General features: G+C 35.4%; 1 protein-coding gene across 1 annotated transcript in view; it reads right to left on the bottom strand.

The window, feature by feature from the left end:
- The window catches only part of Cbp80 (Nuclear cap-binding protein subunit 1), a 201,311-nt gene that overhangs the window by 175,174 nt on the left and 4,468 nt on the right, over positions 1-21,669 (bottom strand). Inside the window, exons 2-5 of the mRNA XM_081734092.1 lie at positions 12,743-12,831; positions 7,133-7,318; positions 3,088-3,267; positions 1,423-1,614 (exon numbers count right to left, since the gene is read on the bottom strand). Of these exons, the coding sequence (XP_081590218.1) occupies positions 1,423-1,614; positions 3,088-3,267; positions 7,133-7,318; positions 12,743-12,831 (647 nt within the window). The remainder of the gene's footprint in view (positions 1-1,422; positions 1,615-3,087; positions 3,268-7,132; positions 7,319-12,742; positions 12,832-21,669) is intronic.

The following is a 21,669-nucleotide window of genomic DNA, read 5'->3' as shown; positions in this document are numbered from 1 at the left end:
TATACATATATATATATAGATAGATATAGATATAGATATACACAGAGTTATTGTAAATGATCATCGTAATTTCAAAGTTTAATAATTCATTTACTTATTCACACTGACACGCAACTTGTTAAATGAAAGAGGACTCAAAAAGTTTTAATGGCTAGCAAAGCTGATTTTTAGTTACGCATTCCGCGGCTAGGGCGACAATAAATCAAGATGACAGGAAACGAAGACAGAAGAGCATTTTGTGTTTTCAAGTTTCACGTAAAATAATCTGTAGTGAGTTACAACGAAGTTTGGGTCATATCCACTCAATTCGGAAGTGGTATAGTCAATTTAAAGGAAGTGTGAATATGGCACGAGAAATCAACTAGCTGACCAGTAATGATGCCGTTACAGTTGCCCGTGTGCGTGCGACCTTCGCCAGGAGACCACAAAAATTAATGGTTCGTATAAGCAAAAAATGAAACTTGATGCAGACAACAGTGTGGAAGATTCTGCAAAAAAACGTTTGAAATTTCATCCATACCGACTGAAATTGTTGCAGACACTTGGACCTACTGACACGAGTTCTGGTTGCGATGCAAAACCTTATGGAAGAAGATAGTTTCATCGAGTCAATTCTGTTTAGTGATGACACTGCCTTCCACCATTCGGGGAAAGTAAACGAATAAAATGTGGGGATATGGGTTTTGAAAAATCTCCATGTCTATGTAGAGCATATCTGTGATCTCTCCAAGCAGAACGTGTTTTGTGCAATCACCCGTAAAAAGTGTATGGACCCTTGTTTTTCGAGAACAACACTGTAAACCTACTTTTCTGCCTTCACATGCTGCACATGTGACTTTTTCAGCAGCTGGAAGAGAACATGATAATTTTATCTTCCAGCAGAGAGGGGCACCTCCATATTGGCACCGGGATGTCAGTAGGTTCAAGCTTAGTGTTGGAAAACTTAACAGAAGGTTACCAAATCAATGGATAGGATGAGCTAGTCGTGAGGATCAGGTTCTGCTTCCTTGGCACCCCCGATCGCAAGATCATCCCTTGCAATTTTTTGAGTGGGGGGATACAAAACCAAGTGTATCAGTCCAACAATTTATCCCTACCCAACAATTTATTTGAACTTTGAGTACGCATTCAAGAATCAGTTGCATCTATTAATTCAGATGTTTATAAGATTGTAGCAAGAATTAGACTATCGGATTGATTACAAAAGACACTCATATTGAGCATTTTTGACGTGGAATATAACACGTATGTACATAATTAAAAAAAAAAAAAAACTTTGCTTGATATTAAAATATAGCAAAGTAGTTAGCTCACATAATTTGTAAAAACAATATTTGGACATTAAGGCAATAATCCATGTAGCGGGCTGTTCCTCAGACCTACAACAGTACAACTGATTTTATTATTCTACTTAAAACTTGCCTCCTCTTGTTTATGAGGTGTGTCCGAGCTCCAAACTTTCAAAGCTGCATGATGATGTTTCGTTCTCTTTTGTAAAAACACTCCTATTGTTACTAGGAGCCTTTCTAATCCCTGTTCTTTCTTCTCATAAAGTTCTCTGCCAACCCATGGCAGCGTCGCGAGAACAGCAAACACATACCAATCTTTTCGAACCTAAAAAGTAACAACCAAAAAAATGCCATTAAATTACAAATACAGTATTTACATAAAAAGAATGGATTAATTTAAAATAATAATAATAATAATAATAATAATGATAATTATAATAACAATTTTGTTCAAATATGCTACTGAAGAGTGAGTAAAACTAAACTCCTGGTGTAACAGTCTTCACAGGGCCACGGGTTACCTGGCGCCGGCTTGTAGCACTCATGCCTCTGGGACAATGTGTGGTCATTACATCAGCTCCCTAGCCGTTGTCCCCATTTCACTTCACGACGTTGAGTGGATGCCGCAATGGCAACAGCATGGTGAATACGAATGGCCACCCATCCTCTGATCCCAATCCGGCATTGCTTCGCTTCGCTGATCTCACGAGAAGCGACACTCCAGTGTGGCTACGGTGTTGGCGAGAGAATGAATACTACTTGAAAAATACAACTTTTCAAACTTACTTTTTAAAGTGATTTAATTATATGTACGTATTTACGTAAGATTTAAAACTTCACGAAGAAGAAACTACGACTGTCTTGATACGAGGTTTTCTTTTCTTCACACAGCGACGTTAAATTTCACTTGTCTATTAAAATTTTAATAGGCTACAAAGCATTATCTTTACATTTTCAATTTAAAAAAATATCAAAGCCATGTTTAAAAAATGTTACAACTTAACTTATCAGACTCAAACTCGAAGTCGTAGGTGGGCTCTCATAAATGGCAAAAACATGTAATAATTAACCTTGATTTCTACAGAAGAAAATATATCTGTAGGTATATTCACAGAAGATAAAATAAAGCATTCTAGGGAAAGATGTGTAATCCTATTTCATGTGATTCTACTCAGGAGTTGAAATTTAATACGCTATAAATCTGATAATAACCAATAATAATATTTAAAAAATATCTGAGCATCTTCAGCAGTTTTTAACATCTGGAAAATCGTATCTCTAAACATTGTTTGCTATTTTCTCATTTTAAGAATGAAATACAATCTATATGTGTCTGTAAATTATGGAGTCTTGCCTAACTATAATTTTACTGATAATTCAACGAACGAACTGCACAGAGACTACACATCGGAGCATCCTTTTTGATTTTTTTTTTTTTAAGTGCTACAATCCCTTCTCTTTTTCTTTCTCACCTTGACTTTTCTTGTAATTTATTTTTAACAATGGTTAATTAGATCACTTTTTTTAAAAGTTTGTCTTATTCCTTTCTATTTTTTGCTTTTACTTTCAATGAATACTATATGATAAATTGTAAGGAAAAACGAACTACTCTTGCCTTTTACGATGGAAGGCTCATTTCACATACAAACTCAAACCTTCTTCTTTCAATGTTTAATGTGATGGGAACCACATTACTCAGTGGTAAACAAATTCTACAGATACTATCTGAGTAAGTACTACCTCCTGCTTACAGCAATATGACAACAATTTATGTAGGCCTACTTAAATAACACGTTACCTGTGGAATTCCATCTTCCAAGGCAGCATCTACCATATTATCCAATAACTGAAGAAGAGAACCAGCAGATATCACATGACAGTTGACAAGATCTGCCAGGAATCTCAGTGCATAACGTGCTGCATCCCATTTGCAGCTCTTCAATGCGTCCTTAAAGTTTCTTACCATTACTTCAACGAACTGCAACAAACGAAATTGTTCATATTATAAAATACAGGAGACGCAGAAAATAAAATACACTACGTCAGTTGTTTGTGTTGTCTACTTAAAATAGTTAAGGTAAAGAAATAGAAATAATAACAACATTACATTAATAAATTCATACTGAAAAAAAAAAAAAAAACCTTCTCTATTTATTGAAGCTACACGGTACATATTCACAAGAAATATGACTTACATTTTACCTGTTTTCTCCCATTAACTGAAATTTTGTTTAAAAAGACACGGAATATTAAAATCTGCAAAGATCACAAAACATTTTCAAAATTTATGATGTGCAAATATTCAAAACAGATGTAAAAGAGTTAGGTGACGCAGTATAAACCGAAGCCGAAAATGAGGATCACGTAGGTCGAAATACAATTAAAACTAATGGAAAAAAGCAGAGGTACAAGGTAAGCAGTGGTTCCTAAGGAAAACCTTCTTTGAATCTTTTCTAGTTAGAATCATTTCTCACGGTAATCTTTCTTTACAGTGTACAAAAGAACAATAGCAAATGAACATATTGGAGAACCCGTACACACACTAAGCTTTATTTATTTAAAGAGGAAAGAAATAAGAGTTCTTGAATACACTATTTCGAAAGAGTTTCTCTAAATTTTTAACTCCAAGTTCTATTCTAACTTTAACTCGTCTCATATAGCCTCGGTGCTGAAAAAGAATGATAAACTTTGTAAACTCTGATCAATTTTATACACTGATCCGGACAATATCAGCCTATCGACTTTCAATTCAATAGTAATAATAACATTTCAACTAAACTCACGCTCACCATTATTCCACTAGGCCGAATATAACTCTTGATCTTAAGCCTGGTTTCAGTGATATTCTTAAGAAAGAAACGCAACTACACTTTGGCGAAATAATGGATAGTGTAATGGTTAGCGCATTAGTATGGAAAAAGCGAAGACCAGGATCTGATCTCCAATACCACACATGTCTGCCTCTCCCCAAACCGCATAGTCCATTACAACAGTGCATTCGTGTGAATATCCTTCTGTTCACGCTCTTTAGAAGGAGAACTTGCAGTTCGATTGCCACACTGTCACTAACCGCAAACAGTTCCGTAGTTTTCACGATCTATAAGGTTCCCATACTCAGCAACAATATCTTGTTTTCTACTAGAGCCACATTTATTACCATCATTTCTGATATTTAACTTTTAATTAGTTTTTATTATTTTATTTATACCAGGATATCAAAAGTCCGGGGCCATAGGCCAACCGTTATGAGTAAAGATACCAAAAAGTTGAAAGAGAGTGAAGTCGTTGGAAATCGAAGGTTTCAATCTAAAATGGTGGCATTTTTCAAATCGCACCAACTGTTTGGGCTCCATACCAATAAGGCGACTATGTTAATGAAAAAGCAACGTTGCCAGCTCCACAAGCCTTTCTTTGTTGACATGTCTTCCTCGTCACATAAAAAAGACGACATTGTTGAGAAACGGATCCGAGGTATTCTAGGTTCCTCTCACAGAACAATGTGCAAGTTTCCCGTATCATTTTTGTGTGCCTTTGAACGTTCCGTTTGAACAGTTTGATGAACAGGAATTTTTTTTTTTTTTTTTCACTTAACATAGAGCGCTTTACCAGTGTAGAGCCCAAACGACTGGTGCCATTGGAAAAATTCCACCACTTTAGATTGAAAACCACCTTTTCCCAACAATTTTCCTCTCATTCCATTTTTTCGCTCCCTACTCATAATGAGGTTGGCCCTGGACGTTTGATATTTTTTGTTCCTCATTACGTATTTTCTAACATTTCACCACCCTTATTTAATTTCTTAAAACCTATAATTTTCTCTTTTCATAACTATTCTTTCCCTTTCACTGTTCAATCTGTTAAATTAGTTTTATCTTTTCACTCTAAGCTTTTTCCACGTTCAACTTAGCACAGTATTATATGAGTCTGAACTCAATCATGGAGACAATTCTAATATTCTGCTTCTTTCTTTCGTTTTCTTACTACTTCTTCCTTATCTGATGAAAAGTTTTAATGAAAGATTTTGTGGAATTTCGTGTAACGTCCGGCTCACAGTTTCCAAAGATACGTCAAGATGATTAGCCATACACCTTTGTGTTGACGGATTTTCTTGCATTGCCATTTTGCGAAGTTTCCTCTGCATGGTGGAGGTGGCCTTGGTGCATTCACGCTTCCTAGGCAACTTCGTTGGTGATCCAAATGGTGGAGCTTTTTAATAACATTTTTATTCCACTTAAACTGATGTTGCAACCATTCTTCTTGCACTGTTTTCTAATGACAGAAACACTAAAGTGGGCGTCATAAAGAGCCCCAACATAGCCTTCCCAAAATCGGCTTAGTTTGGGAGGCATTTTGGTCACGGAGCGGAAACCCACACACTTGGAAACAAATTTAACACAACACTCACACCAATGGTCCTGTTTTGTGCGTTATTGTCGTCCGCGCGGAAAAACAATTCCGTTCCCAGGAAGCCACGAGCCAGGTTGGGTGAGTCCATTCTGTCCGGGAGGGGGAAGGAACGAAATCGGCCAAACATAGGCTGAACAACCTCTGTACATGCTTTATTGAGAAAGTAATGTCTCCAAGCCCACTACTTGGCCATTAGTACTGCAAACATTCTGAACTGTTTCATCATTAATGTACTGATATTTAACCTATAGAACGTCACTTATTTCACCCTCCTATCTCTTCTCGTTCCAAAGTATGGAGCAATCTATGGTATCCAGTGGTAATGTCCGGTTGAAACAGCGGACTGTCATTGAATTTCTGACTGTGGACGGTTGTGCACCCAGGAACATTCATCGTCGGCGACAAGTCGTGGATACATCATTACGATCCAAAAACGAAGCGTCAGTCGATGGAGTATCGCCACACGTCCTCTTCTCCGCCAAAAAATTCAAAAGTTGTCTTATCTACTGGCAAAGTGTTGTTGACACTTTGCCTCATCCTGTCTATAGTCCGGATCTTTCGCCCTTCAACTTTTCGCTCTTACCCAAACTTACAGATCATCTTAAGGGTCAACGTTACAGTTGTGAAGCGGAGGCGGAAGCAGCAGTTCGGCAATGGTGTCGCCAGTAGCCACAATTCTTCGCGGATTGCATGAAAAACCTGTTTCGCGTTGGCGCAAGTGTGTTGCCCGTAATGGGAACTACGTTGAGAGATGATGCCACAATTTGTAGCTGATATTGCAAACTTTCCACTGATACCTGTATCGGTGCTATCTGTCAAACACAAATAAAGGTATCACCTTGGAGGCATAACTTTCTGAATAATCTCCGAACTATATACGGTCATTGATTTAACTAAGTATAATAGAAGTAATACGTTAAAACTTGTAACTGTTAAATCTTTTTAGGTAATTAAATTGACTTGGCCAGAAATGTCGATGTTGTTAAAACTGAAAGTAATTATATTCTGAGTTGTTTTTTTATTAGTGTTTCTTTTCATATGAAGTGAATATTCACATATTCACTTTTTTTATGATGATATCAGAGTTGCTAGTATAAATGATAAAAGAAAATAACTTTTGAAGAAATATCGTACATGCTTTCAACGGTTACTGTTCCCAATCTGCAACTGTTATGATGTTATTATTACATAAATTTCGGATGTTAGAAAAATTTAACAAGATGTATTTATCCAATGAAGATGATGGAAGTTACTACTGAAACCGTTTGGACGATATAAACAAAATTTCTTGCAAAATCTGATGAATGAATAACATAATTAACTAATTAGTCATCATCTGATAAACATGTTGCAGATATGTGACATTATGTACAAAAACGTTTACCGTTTTATTGTTATAAATAAAAGGAAAAAAAATTAAAAATTAAAGTACATGCCTCTCCACCGAAGTTATAGTTTTTCGCATTAAGAAGTCCAACCAGCGTTGTGTAAATTGTGCATTTTTCTGGCATTTTCGTTGCACAGTCTGCAAGAATTCGCAAAATTTTTGTGCGAAAACTTGCCAAGTCTGCCTCCAAGACACTTGCCAATCCTTCCAGATTACTCTCCAACGATGAAGTACTCTGTAAAACACACAAAAGAGGAAAACAATAATATTTTTTGAAAAGAATTACGTCATAATGCATTTTCACAGTCAATAGTACAAATATACAAAATATCGAATATATAACCATCTTAAAAAAAGGGGGGAGAGAGGGAGTAAACATAATGGCGTGAAGCAGGTTCTGTAATTCTTCTCAGAGTATGTGATTTTTTCTTTTGTTCAGGAGTATGACATTTCATTAAAAAAAAAAAGTGTGTTGTTTGGCTTCTGATGGGGCTGCAGTGATGGTGGAAAAAGTTAACGTTGTTGGTACTAAACTTCGAAATGTGTCCCCAGTTTTAGTACAGGTCCACTGCATTGCCAAAGGTAGCTTTAGCAGCTTCTCAAGCTTCTAAGGGTATTGAAGGCTTAAAGAAAGATCCAAGAACTATTGATCAGCTGTACAAGTACTATTTCAATTCAGCAGTGAGATAAATACACGCTTCGAGAACTTCGGGAAGTACTAAAATGTGAAGCTGTGTCATTAAAGGAACCAAAGCCTATATATTGGCTGTCACTTTATTCAGCAGTGAAGGCTGTGGACAGATCTTGGGAAGCGCTAGTAAGTGAACCTGAACAAGAAAAATCGTCCGAAAATGCAATTGCAACAGCACTCTACAGTGAGTTAAGATCATTTCGCTTTGTTTATATTACAAAATTACTTTTAAATGTGTTTCCATGCCTTGAAAAGTTGTGTAAGAGTTTCCAGAATTATGAGATCGATTTGTCAATGATACAGCTATTGGTAAATGCCACTAAACAAAGTGTTCAACTGAAGAGTATTCAGGAATCCAGTATAGGAAAATTTCTAGATGAAATACAGTCTTATGTTTCTCCTGATGATCAAGACAAAGATGTTATAAAATACAGGGACACAGAGCTTCGTTTTTCATCCGAAATCTATCACCGGCAAGTTGAAAATATAAGGAACAAGTCAGCGTAGATTGATTTAAATCAGTCTCATTTAAATCACGATTTACACCGAATTCCGAAATAAATTAATTTAAAGTGAAAATAAGAAGAAACCTGTTTCTTTTCTGTTATTTCGATTATGGAAGATAATAATTATATTACAATGAGACTCAAATGTATGTACAGCACAGTATGAAAAGAAGTGTCACGCAGAGGACGATTAGGAAAATTCCCGTTTTGAACGGGTAACGGGGCAATCCTGCTGTTTTGATCATAACATAGGGTTTGTAAATCGTTAAGTATTCCAACGGAGAAATCACCATTTACATTTAAGGAAAAAATTCTTTTGTGTGCGCGTCTGTTTGTTCCAAAATAATAGGAACGTATTTAAAGGGGCCCAATCCCCTCTCCGAAACTTTTTTTTTTTTTTTTAAGATTTTATAACTTTATGCGAAATTTATGTATTTTATGTGTATTTCGTGCCGCAAGCTAGTTTCAATTTTTTAAAAGTATGCCTCTGACAAATATCAAAACTTTTTTTTAAAAAAAAATGTCATGTTGATAAACGTTGCTGTACTTTTTCCTTAATGCTTAAGAAATAGTGTTTGGGATTGAAATAGGTTAACGACTGGTGATTAATTCAAAATTCAACCCCAATACTTTCACTTAAATGGCATAATTAACATTTAATACTAATTCCTCATGTTTTTTCTTGAGTTCGCGGCTTGTATTATACGAGGAGAAAGATTTTATTTAAATCAAAAAAGTCAACAAATTTATTTTTTAAAAAAATCATGATTTTTTCCACCCTGGAACAAGTACATTGCTAATCTAATTGACAATTTGGAGGCAAGATTCCCAAATTATTCTCTAGACTTTTTAAACTCGTTTGATATCTTTAATCCCAAGAAGTACCCCACATCCCTAGAAAAACTTGCTACCTATGGAAATTTCCAGCTCGAGGTGTTGTTGGTAGATTCGCCTCTGTTGTAAATAAGGAAAGAATGTATGGTGATTTTACAATGTTCAAGCACACATTGAGTGACTTGAAGAATCTCTCTCTCTCTCTCTCTCTCAAAAAATTGTGTTGCAAGTTTGTGGAAGACAATTCCCAAGTGAAAGAAATTTTTCCTGATTATTCACTTTTGGCTTCTTATGTTTTGGTTTTGCTACTACGCAGTGTTTCTTGTCAAAGAGCATACAGTACTCAAAACAGAATTAACAGGCTTTCCACACAATTTGGCAGGGGAAAAAAATCACTGACTTTTCGTGACAAAAGTTCCAATTTCCCTGACCACTGAATAATTTAAAAATATAGAAAAAAAAAAGCAAAGAAACCCCAGCCTCTACCGTCCCCATAGTTGGCCTCGTTCTCTCTCCGCTTCTATTTCTTTCTTTTTTCAATTTCCTTTAATCCAAAAGAATGTAAATTTACAAATATATGCATTAGGCCGATATTGATTACATATTACATAAAATATAAAGTTACAAACGAAAGTGTGCAGTATACAGAGTACTTAAGATATGAAAAAAATACACATTATAATACCAATTACAAAGCATTATAATATTGCTTATAGTAATAAACAGTACATACATGATTTTACTGTTCACAAAGGAAAACATTGTGTAACACATACCTTTGCCGGTGCAGTTGTTAAAAGCAGCCCATTTAACAACTAGTTTTCATCCTTTCTAGGGAAGTTTTCTTCTCATTGATCTGAATATCCTTCTGGTTGTCTCCGCAGTTTTTCTTCTTTTCTTCCTCCAGTTGCTGAATCTTCCGTTTCTTTCTCCTCTCCAGCGTTCATTTCTCTTTTCTTTTCCAAATATACCTGATAGTGTCTCATTGAACTTCTCACTGAATTTATGATACTTCTTGGAATTGTTAATTCTGATGATCCACCTACTCTAATCACAGAATCATAAATGATCCGTTGAGTCACCAGAGATTCTTCTTGTAAGTTCTGAACAATGAGATCTCTGTTTATTAAAAAAACACTTTCAACAAATGCGTTTCTGTGAGAGAAGATAAAATACAGCTTCATAACAGACCATAAGTCAACGAGGTCCTTCTCATTACCTAAGAGTAAGTAAAAAAGATCATCAAATCCAACACCATCTCCGTCCCTGGCTATGAAATCATTGAAGTGTTCCTTAAATCCTTCAGTTTGAGCTTTCACTGTGAGCTGGAGATACCGTTTCTTCGCGTTCTCAGCCACTTGTCCAGATATCTTCATGGCATCACACAATTCTTCTAGAACAGCGTCTACTCTTAAGCAAATATGCCAGGACGCAGTTAGATGTTTCTCGCAGAAAATTAGTTTCAGCAACTACTTCAGAGAACAGTGCCTTTCTCAATATCATCATCGGGAACACCACATGTTGATTCCAGTAACAGTAAAGAAATTAACACTACTTCATAAATTCAATAACTGAACAATGGTCATAAATCGATTTTTTCCTGACCTTCCTTGACCAATCTGCCATTTCCCTGACACATTTTTACTTCCTTGACCTATCCGTGACTTTCACTGAATTTTCAGAATGTGGACACCTTGATTAAACGCAGTCACAGAAGTTCACTGAAAGATCCAAGCTGAAATACTCTTATGTTCCTAAGCACCAATGAACCACCTGTAGCGGAATTTCCATACTAGAAAGCTGTCGCCGCTTTTAAGAAGATGAAACAGAGACGAAAGTAACTTTTCAAATTTGTCTGTATATAGTGTTAATAGTTAAAGAAGAAATGTGATGTTATCTTGATATAAAAAACAGGTTCCTGACTGTGTTATAAAAGAATGTAGTGTTACCCCTTATTAAAAGAAAAACCGCCGAATTCTTTTCTGAAAACTGTGTATGAGAATTTAACACAGAAATGGTATATGCTTATGTGGTAGGTAAGTACTGTGCATTTTTCAAAAGTTTATTTAAAAATATGTATTAATAGTTTTTTAATCATATCAATCAGAATTTCATTGATAAGTTAATTTTTGTAACTGACTCGCAAATTTTGTTTGTTGGCTCTCAAATTTCTGTATTGAGAATCAATTTGACTTGCAAAAATTTGAGTCTAGCGCAAGCTCTGCTTTCTTATTATTATTATTTCTCCTGGATGTGTTCCATGTTATAATGAGAATGAAGATACGAAAAACCTTAAGCTTTTCAATTGAAACTGAAATTCTGAAGGGAAACAATCTTTATTCTCATCCAAAGAGCTGTATTTTTTCCCGAGCGTTACATTTCTATTTTTACATTTTTACATTTCCCAGTTTTAACGTACATGTTTCTTTAACAACCGTATAAATCTGCATAATTCATTTGCTGATGCCTATGAGTGCTTTTGGAATGCATATTTGTGAAGAATGACTACAACAATGACGTTAACACACACGGAACAAAGTATTATTCACCCCCTTTAGCCCTTCTAGAACTAACATTGGTCAGTTTCTATTGCTGTAGACAGCTTTTCACTGGTAACACCTGAGTAAATTACCCATCACTTTCACGTATCCCACAGCACTTGCCTGTAGTGTGAGATGCTAGTCAGCTGTCTGGAAAGTGCCTGTCAAGATGGGTCAAAGTACAGATGTGACAAAATTGCAAAAAAGAGGCCATTGTGTTTGGGCATGTTCAAGAGCAAATAGTAAATTAAGTTGCCCAATTTGGTTGATTTCGAGTTTAGCGTCCCGTCAGCGCTGAGGTTATATGAGACGTGGAACTTCGGCTGAATGTGGGATACGAACCACATGAGCTCCCACCAGGAACTGAGCTCGAAGTTGTTCGATCTGTAGGTATATTAAAGAGATGGTCCAACAACGTTTTTGCAGGAAATAGCCTAACATGCCTGTAAGCGTAAAACACTTTTCAGAGGTGTCCTAATCTAGAAGGCCACCCAATAAGTTTCATGCCTGGTCACGGAAAATAATTTCAAACCCAACAGGAATTACTACAAGCCGTGATCCATCCAAACCGACTTCCGATAGACATTGACTAGCGAGAACTTCATGCAATGCGCATTCGCAGTCCAGTACCAAACAGAGGACCTTTTCAATGAGCGCATAAAGCCGCACGTCTTCAATGAGCTCAAAAACAAGGACACGACTGTATCGGACTAGAAACGTGTAACGTGGTCCCGCGAGTCGTGTACTTTTTGTCTACATTTGAATGATGTTAAGATGCCGAGTACGCCAAAAACTCAGTGCAAGAATTTAGATAATCAAACTTGATCTGATCATTCTTCAGCTGGACGCATACAAAAGTACAAGATGATATTGTGGTAAATAAGAAGACTTGCATGTGAGTGACCCAAATTCTACAGATGAAAATACTACAGATTACCGAAACAGTCTAGTAAATTTAATCCAAAACGTAATTTTAAAAAAAATAATTTAAAAAATGTACGTATGGATTCTACTATTGCAAATTGTTTCTTCGTTTATTTTTATTAACTCTATTAAATAATAATAAAAAAAAAAGCTCTTTTTCTTACCTTTTCTCCAACCCTTAGTATTAGGGATTCCAGTCGGTCTTCTATCTCTTGGTTTTCAGAAACTCGACGCCGTTTACGGTAGGCTCGATCTGCAGAGCAAAACAAACAAGTTTATATACTTAGAAAAATAATTTTAAAAAACACTCAAAAAGCGTATATGCTTTTACAAAATAAATAGTTTGTATATACAAATAATATTTTATAATTCTCTTCGGCAAGCTAATAGCTCTGCCATAAAAGCTTCAACACAAATTAAATATAAATTATTGGATTTCAAAATTCGAAATACTTGGCAGAACGAAAATACGGACAATATAAAGAAACAAGCAAGTACCACGGTGAAACTCACACACGAAGTGATTTAATGAAGCAGTAGAAAGCAGATGAAAAATTAATAAGAGAAGTCCAACAATCGCCCAAACCACTTATGTAAAACAACAATGCAAACAGTTTCAGCGAGAAATTCTCGCTCACCATCGTTAAGTGCGTTCTCTTAATAACAGCACATAAGTGGCATAGAATGATTTACTGTGTCTGTGTATAAAATAATAATAATAATAATAATAATAATAATAATAATAATAATAATAATAATAATAATAATAATTCGACTTGGAATAAAGACAAAATCTGAGTTCCACCATTTTTTCAACAATGAAATGCAATTTTAGAAAATTATAAGTTACTCAGCAGCTGGAATTTTTCGACGCATGAATTACTTTTTTCAAAATAACAAACACTAACTCTCAGTTATTATTGTATCACAAGCGGTGGTAACAATTACATATACGTTTTTCAGGACTAAGTGGTGTGGAATGATTTAGTGTTCTTGTACTTAGGTAAACTATCAACGTTTATTGAAGTGTGCGTTAGCGAAGTTCCTACTATTCGACTCGATTGGCATTGATACGGGATTGGGAATATCTCTACAGCTTAGAGTTAAAATCTGAATGGAAGAAAGTGATAATTATCCCCCCACCCAGCAATTGCAAAATATGTTCCACGATAATTTTCGTTAAAAATGGGTGATTTTCGTGGAGTTAAAATCAGTAACGAATACAGCAGTGAATTCATTTTCTTGGCAACTCCCCACGCCCATTTCTTTTAGTTCCACGATAAACGTTCTAAAATTTATTCGATTTTGATATAGAAAATGTACATTTCCTTAGATTCCACACACACATAAACCAAAACGTTTTTCAACTTCCTGCGACGACTTATGAAAAACTCAAAAGCTTACTGCAAGCACTTTAGTAACAGCATAGTAAAATTAAACAAAATTTTCAAGTGCATAAAAGCAAAGAAGTTTTTACAATTTTATTTTTCTAAATTTTTTCCCTTATAGCATTCTTATTTATGAAGAAATATACAGGGAGCTTATAGGGCTGTATAATAACTGAATAAGTAACTGATCATGAAATACTCACATGTATTTACTCAAAAAGAATTACAGGTATTTAAATTTTCTTTCTATTTTACATCTTAAAACATGGCGATGAATCATTTAAGTTTCCATGAATCCTTCTTACAACTTCAAATGTCACCTTTAGACATTAATTTGTCTCGAGAAATAGACTTGAAATGACTATGGTATTGACTACTATATTTCTGACATAAAGCAATTTTCAAAATTTTTCCTGTTTAACTTATAACCTGCAGGTGGTCCATTTATCTGGATGTAGGGCGGTTAGTCATAAGACAGTTTGCACAAACCATCCTGATGAAGCTATTTTCTAAGAATATTGTAAGGATCCCCACCTTCAGCAGAAGCACATGTCAATAATACAACACGTGTTATTGATTACGAACAATGAAGCAGACGAGAAGTCAACACGGAAGACACGAAACCAAGACGGCGGAGCCCGAAAAGGAACGAACCACCAAGAGGCCTTCTATAGAAGCGCAGCCTGAGGAGGACCAGCTATCAGTCTGACCGCTGATCAATTAACCCACACCTGCTCCGAGGTCGCTTTGGACTACGAGTACACCTTTACCTTAACGCGGGGTCGCTTTGGACTACGGATCTTCACCACAACCAAACCTCACGAAATTGTTTTGGGCTGAGGGGGTTTTCCTTCAAGATTCACCGAAACCCTACAGCCTGCTTTGAGAGAAGGGACACCGTGCAAAACACCTTTCTCCTTCATCCAGGTCACTTAGAAGGAAGGACATTAATAGATCTTTGTAATTCAAAGACACATTGTATTTAGAGCTTTTGTAATAAAATTGGTGAAGGGGAAAATCATTCCCGGACCGTTATTTGACTATCTACAAAGGATTACAATATAATCACGATATAACTACGATGGCTGCGCTACCATCGCAATGCGCAATGACTCAGCAAGCATCCGGCCACCAGACAAGCTGTCTGCTAGCATCTTCAGTCGGCTGCATGCACTTAGCGCTCGTATTCGCGACTGTACGTTTCGCTTATTCTTCTCACTCGAGCCTCTCAAGTTTATGAATGTATCATCATGACTATCGAAAGCTGAATTGTTCTGAATCGTGTTTATTTACGGACAAGATAATTTTTCTGCAACCTTAATTTTTATTTAGAGCAGACAATCTTTCTGAGGCAGCAATTTTCGTCTAGAGGTTAGTCAATCTTTGTGCAGCTCTTATTTTCTTTCTGCGGTATTGTCGCATCGCCACCTGCTGTTCCACTTTGGGGGTATCAACGAGAGTTAAATAGTTGCAAAATTAAAACGCCCTATATAAGTACTATTGTGCAATAAATTAACTAGTTATTTTTGTCGTCTTAAACTTTTAAACGAATATAATTCATTTTCATCCACTTAATTTCGATCTCTTGTGAGACATCTTCTTTATAGGCACAAATACTGGATCCCAGTTGCCTTTACCCTTAAATTACGATTAGTCTTTTAGATTAGTAAATGATGGTTGTATTTGTAATCGTATTTAGGAACAGTGGATTTTTGTTTAACAGTAAAGTTAATATTTTTGCAATTTGCTATTTATTAGGTTCGGATCAGTTTTTCTTTAATTGTTTGTTTATTTTCCAGTATTCCGCCTAGAAAATCCAAAAAATAAATAAAGAAAGCACGCAAGCAAGCAAGAAAGAAAGAAAGAAAAAAGAAAGAAAGAAAAAGAAAGAAAGAAAAAGAAAGAAAGAAAAAGAAAGAAAGAAAATAAAAAATAAGTAAGTATATCAAATTTGATCTTTACCAGTTAGTAATGTGTTTTTTTATTCTTTATAAATTAATGTTGTTTACTTGCATGTATTGAAGTAAACTTCTTAGTAGGTCCTGATTTTGTAATGTTAGTATGACTTCACAGAAACCGATATCATGTTCAAATATATTGTCAAAGTTCAATTCTTTTGTACATAAAGAGATTGCACTGGAAAATTGGATGGCTCATTGTGCCAATTTCTTCCTCACACCAGCATAGCTTAGTTTGCTTTTTAAAATAAGCTTTAATTTGACAGTACTAAGGGAGTATTGCCTCCCTGATACACACTACCTTTATGAAGACACTTGTGTGTCGGGTGGGGAAGACTGCGTGCTACTGTGAAACTTAGAGCTATGTCGGTGGTAGTTCATTACCAGAAGGGTTACCCCTAATGAATTGGTCTAAATGAAGTAGCCACACGAAGTGTGTTCTGGGAGAAGGCAACAGTTCTCCAGTACCCAAGTTGGTGAAAATTGAGATATTGAAAAAAAATAATCGAAAAAAATCTCCCCTTTATGATACCCCTTGCCGATTTTTTTTAAAAAAACTCAAGACGTCTTTCACTTGTGTCTGTAAAGGGACATCTACATATGTTGTGAGGAAGAGAAGATTTATGCTCATATACGAATGATGCGCTGTGTAGAGAGCGCAGGTTCAGCTAGTGAACATTAAAAGAATTACAACTAAATCGCTGTTATACTCTGATGAGCATAAAACCTAAAGATTGTTGTTAACTATTTCATTAATCATTTACAAAGAAGAAAATTTCATTTAAATAATGAATTTTAGTCCTGGGGTCCAATGTACCCCAACAGTATTTAACGTCAGTATTACATTCCGGGATTCTAAGGGTTAAGCAATAACTGCTGCATAATATGATATACTTTAAGAAATTGGAGTGAGAAAATTTAGTGGAGTGGCCTGTATATTTTATTACATATTGAGAAAATAATTATAGAATTTTTTCTCTTAAAGCGGAATTTCACAAAATGCTGGAGCAAGTGTTCACTTACTTTTAATAATTAGTTTATATACTGTTTCATCTCCCTAACATGTCGCGAAATATCCTATTCTTGACATACATTTTAAACCCTATTCCTCCACTTTAGCATATATATTTTGATGACATAACAAGTGAGTATCGTTTCACTGTAATTAAAACTTCCAAACTATGCGAATTCAAGGAGATTAAAACGTATTCTTGGGACACCAAATCGATTTCAAAAACCCGTTTCTTGTTTTACTCATTTAAAAGCACAGATTTTACTCATTGTTGGTGTTTTAAAAATAAAAGTCGAGCACGAGTAAATGCTTTTTTTTTTTTTTAAGGATTCTGTTAAACCGGAAATTCGGTTAAACAGAACAATAGTACAGTTTATTTAATTTTCTTAATTTTATCGAAACAAAGTTGAAATAAGCAAAATAAATAAATAATAACAGAATTCACTCTCCTTAATAGTTTAAAGTGGCGTATATTTTGTATTTTAATACATACTTTTAAGAATAAATTATTACATTTGCATTAAATACTGAATATTACACATGATTTCTTGCTATAAATAGATCATACAATAAAAATATGGTGTACTTTTTTTTTTTTTTTTTTTTTTTTTTTTTTAAATAGCGTTAACACAAAATAGAGCATATACCTTTCGTTTGCGAGGGGAAGAAAAGAGCAAAGTGGAATCCCAAACCCACGGCAAGGGGGGAAAAGAAAGAGAGGAAAGTAACCTCTTAAACCCACATGTGTAAGTCATAAATCAGAGTATAACAGAGACAAAAACTATGGCAACAGTGGTGGATACACATTTACTTACAATGTCACTAGTAAGAGGATACGAGTGTTCGGACATTGCCGAAACCACCCACGAAGAGCTTTATTGTTTTTGCCACGACTCGACGTGGTTTTTATTTGATATTTGGTATTCATTAATGATTGTAAACATCACATGAAACACAATTTTCCCCACATCACCAGTTTTCGAAAACTTACATGTGTCTCATTAAAAGGTTTTATCTCGTGCGTTATTGATAGTTTGCAACATTGAGTGTGAATTTTACTTGATGTTTACCATCTTTAGTTAAAAAAAAAAAAAAAAATCGAATAAAAACTACGTCTGTTTCAGTTGTCATAATAATAATAATAATAATAATAATAATAATAATAATAATAATAATAATAAAGAAATTTCTTTTTTATTATTGCAGAACCTCTCGTAACCACGCATCAAGTTCGGACTTATTCAAGAAGCGAAGTGATATCTGCTGGACAAGTTGTAACGTGTTCAAGAAGTTCTGCTGCAACCACGAAACAGTTCATTACGTGATTCGGTGTTGTGAACATCGTCCTAGTGTTTCTGGAACCATGAAAATTGTTTTTACTGGTAACATAACATTGTAGTGCACTAGTTACAGTGTTTATGTGAATAACAATGGAGAAGTCCTATTACAGTAAGGACCGAATTAAATGTGTTGATTATGCTAAAAGCCATAAGAGGATTGTGCACAGAAAGAATTCTTGACAAAAAAATTATCTTGCGGTAAAATATATGTACAGCGCGTCTGCCAAAAAGTAGTATTAGGATATGATGAATATTTGTGTAAGGGTGCTTTGAATATTTACCGTGAGCAACATGAATGTGAGATATTGGTGACCACGGAGGAAAGTGTAAATATGCACCAGCAAGGTGAAGAACTTGTTCCTCTGAATGTAGATTTGGAAATGCTTAACTAGACAGTTAACATACTAAACATGAATATATCGCCATTAAAACGACCATTATCGGTGAAACCTAGACTACGGTGAAGGATTCACTTCTCAATTTTTTTCATACTGCCTTTCAAATCACCTTGTGCACAGGATACAAATAATCATCCTCCCCTAATAGTACGTTTGGGCAGACACGCTGTACGCAATCTAATATTTTACTGCAAGATAAAATTTTTGGTAAGAATTCTTTCTGTAAACAATCCTCTTATGCTATGCCTTTTAGCATAATCAACACATTTAATACGATCCTTACTGTAATAGGACTTCTCCATTATTATTCACACAAACACTGTAATTAGTGCACTACAGTGTCATGTTACCAGTGAAAACAATTTTCATGGTTCCAAAAAACACTAGAACGATGTTCACGACACCGAATCAAGTAATGAACTGTTTCGTGGCTAAGGCAGAACTTCTTGAACAAGTTCGAACTTGATGCGTGGAGTTACGAGAGGTTCTGGAATAATAATAATAATAATTATTATTATTATTATTATTAAAACTTACACAGACGTAGTTTTTATTCGACATTTTGGTTTTACTAATGATGGTAAACATCAAGTAAAATTCACACTCAGTGTTGCAAACTATCAATAACCTTTTAATGAAACACATGTAAGTCTTCGAAAACTAGTGATGTGGGGAAAATTGTGCTTCATGTGATGTTTACAATCATTAATGAAACCAAATATCAAATAAAAACCACGTAGTGTCACATGGAAACAAGTAAAAATTTTACCAAGTTGGCAACACTGCCAACCGAATTGCAACGCACGTAAAAATTATCAAATTGATACAAATAAACTTTCTGAACACCATCTTAACTTTAACACATAGTTTCTGATTTAACGCGAAATATTAATTTTATTTTCCATTGTCGCGAGCCGATGTTATCCCGAGTTGGAAACCCTGTAATTCGAAAAAATGTAAATGAAATCCTTGAGTTTTACGTCCCACGTTATGCCGGTTAGGCTAAAGGAGACGGTGATAATAAATGAAATGGTGGAATGAAGAAAGTGGGAGGAAACGGGAGAACCCCGAGAAAACCCACGCACACGGTGTTTGTCCACCACAAAGTTCACTTGGCGGGGGCTGGGACCGAACCCGGGACCCCAAGCACCAGAGGTGAACGCTCTACCACTGACCTGTAACTCGAAAACGAAGCGGAATTCGACCCATGTTTATAGGAACTTTTCTACTGGATTTGATATCAGGATTAATCTCTCAAAATTTTGATACTCCCTTTCAATTCGCCAGGACACAAATGCTCATAGGAAATATTTACATTTCAAGTACAAATATCGAAATTTAAATAATAAATTGCGAATGTTAGGGGCTGTAGCCGCATGAACGGTTAACGGATATTAAATACTTAGGTACTTCTCTAATAGTTGTAAAAATAAATAAATAAATAAATAAATAAAAATAAAAGATGGGGTTTTTGAGAAAATGGCGTCCAAACATGGCGTCTTAATGAAATTTTCATCATACTATAACGTGGGATGTAATAATCAGAAACGTAAGTCCTTTATATTTTCAAGAGACCTTATGGAGTAGATTTCGATGCTAGAAGCAGATGGTTGATATTGCTCGTGAGGACAGAAAAAAACATGTTTGAAGTTAGCAAAAAATTCACCAAAGTTGGCAATATTGCGAGTGAATTGCGCGATTCCTATTGGACCAATAGACTAATTTTGGCCCTCCACCGAAACTTATAACTTTATACTCTTCCTGCTATTGCGATGATGTTACTAAGTACACTCGTTTCTCTACAACAGAACTTTTAATTTGACATGTTTTTCAGTTTTTCGAACAAACCGAGAGGAGAGCAGCCATTTTGGGAAGGCTGTATATGAAAGAAAAATTTATTTCAGCAAAAAGAAAAAATACGGGTCTAATAATTTTGTATGTAGTTTCTTATTTTAAAAAATAAACTAAATCTGAGACAGTCGTGTGGATCACCCTGGACGATTTGAAATGGAATCACTCACTAATCAATACACAACTTTTGGCACCTAGTGCTATTTGATTGAACTCTATTTTTTTCGCTCCACCCTAATATACAGTAGTTAATCCTTTGGGACTCATAATGTAAATATGTTAAGAATTAAAACTGTTTGAAAAATCTTTTCGAAATTCATGGTTTATTTTCCAAGTTTTATGTCATCATCTGCATCAACCACTAATTAAATGAGGTTTTGTGTTCTAGAGAAGAGAAATAAAGTCTGCTTTATAAATTTAAAGCAGTTTTGAAAAAAGTTTAAAATTTAGCACGCAAAAAAGCGAAGCAGAGAACGCCGAGTTTTTTTCCGAGCCCTTGCATCTCTATACTAATGTAGAATTTATACTTTCAACGATTAGAAATCGCCTTCATAGTAGAGACCGATTCTGTTAATCAAGGACCCCTGAAAGCAAGATCGTGTAATGGGAAATTACCTTTCTGGAGTTTTATGCGTGATGGTCTGTGTACCTGCTTTAAGCCCCATTTGTTGCTCGGATCAGAAGTTAATGCATTACTCGAGCAAACGGTCCTACCGAATTTTGACACATTTCTTACACTTTTAGGTTAGGTTAGAACATTGTATTTCCTTTCGCAGAGCATGTACTAAATAAGGAGTTCCATTACTACTTGCACATTGTCTTCAGAAGAAATACAGTGCGGACATACGGCATAAAAATTCAGTGCATAAAACAAACGAACTTGTGATAGGTGACCACTAAAAGCACGAATGCTATCTAACAGTCAGAAAGGAGTGCAGCAGGGGGAACCAAGTGGTAGCGGAGGGGGTATGTCCGTAGGGAGCAGGCGCTCAGCTACAGAGGATATATGCATAAACGAGGATAGTGGAAGAGAATACTTACTCATACAATACTTTCACTATCACTCAAAATTTATTTCAATACGCAGTATCACGTACTTATATTCACATTCTGCTTCCTCCATGAAAAATGTTTCACATTGCCC

This window comes from Thermobia domestica, chromosome 12 (assembly GCF_964235325.1).
Source record: "Thermobia domestica chromosome 12, izTheDome1.hap1.1, whole genome shotgun sequence".
In the NCBI taxonomy this organism is placed as follows: Eukaryota; Metazoa; Arthropoda; class Insecta; order Zygentoma; family Lepismatidae; genus Thermobia; species Thermobia domestica.
The sequence above is the reverse complement of the archived record's forward strand: the minus strand, read 5'-3'. Positions and strand labels throughout refer to the sequence as shown.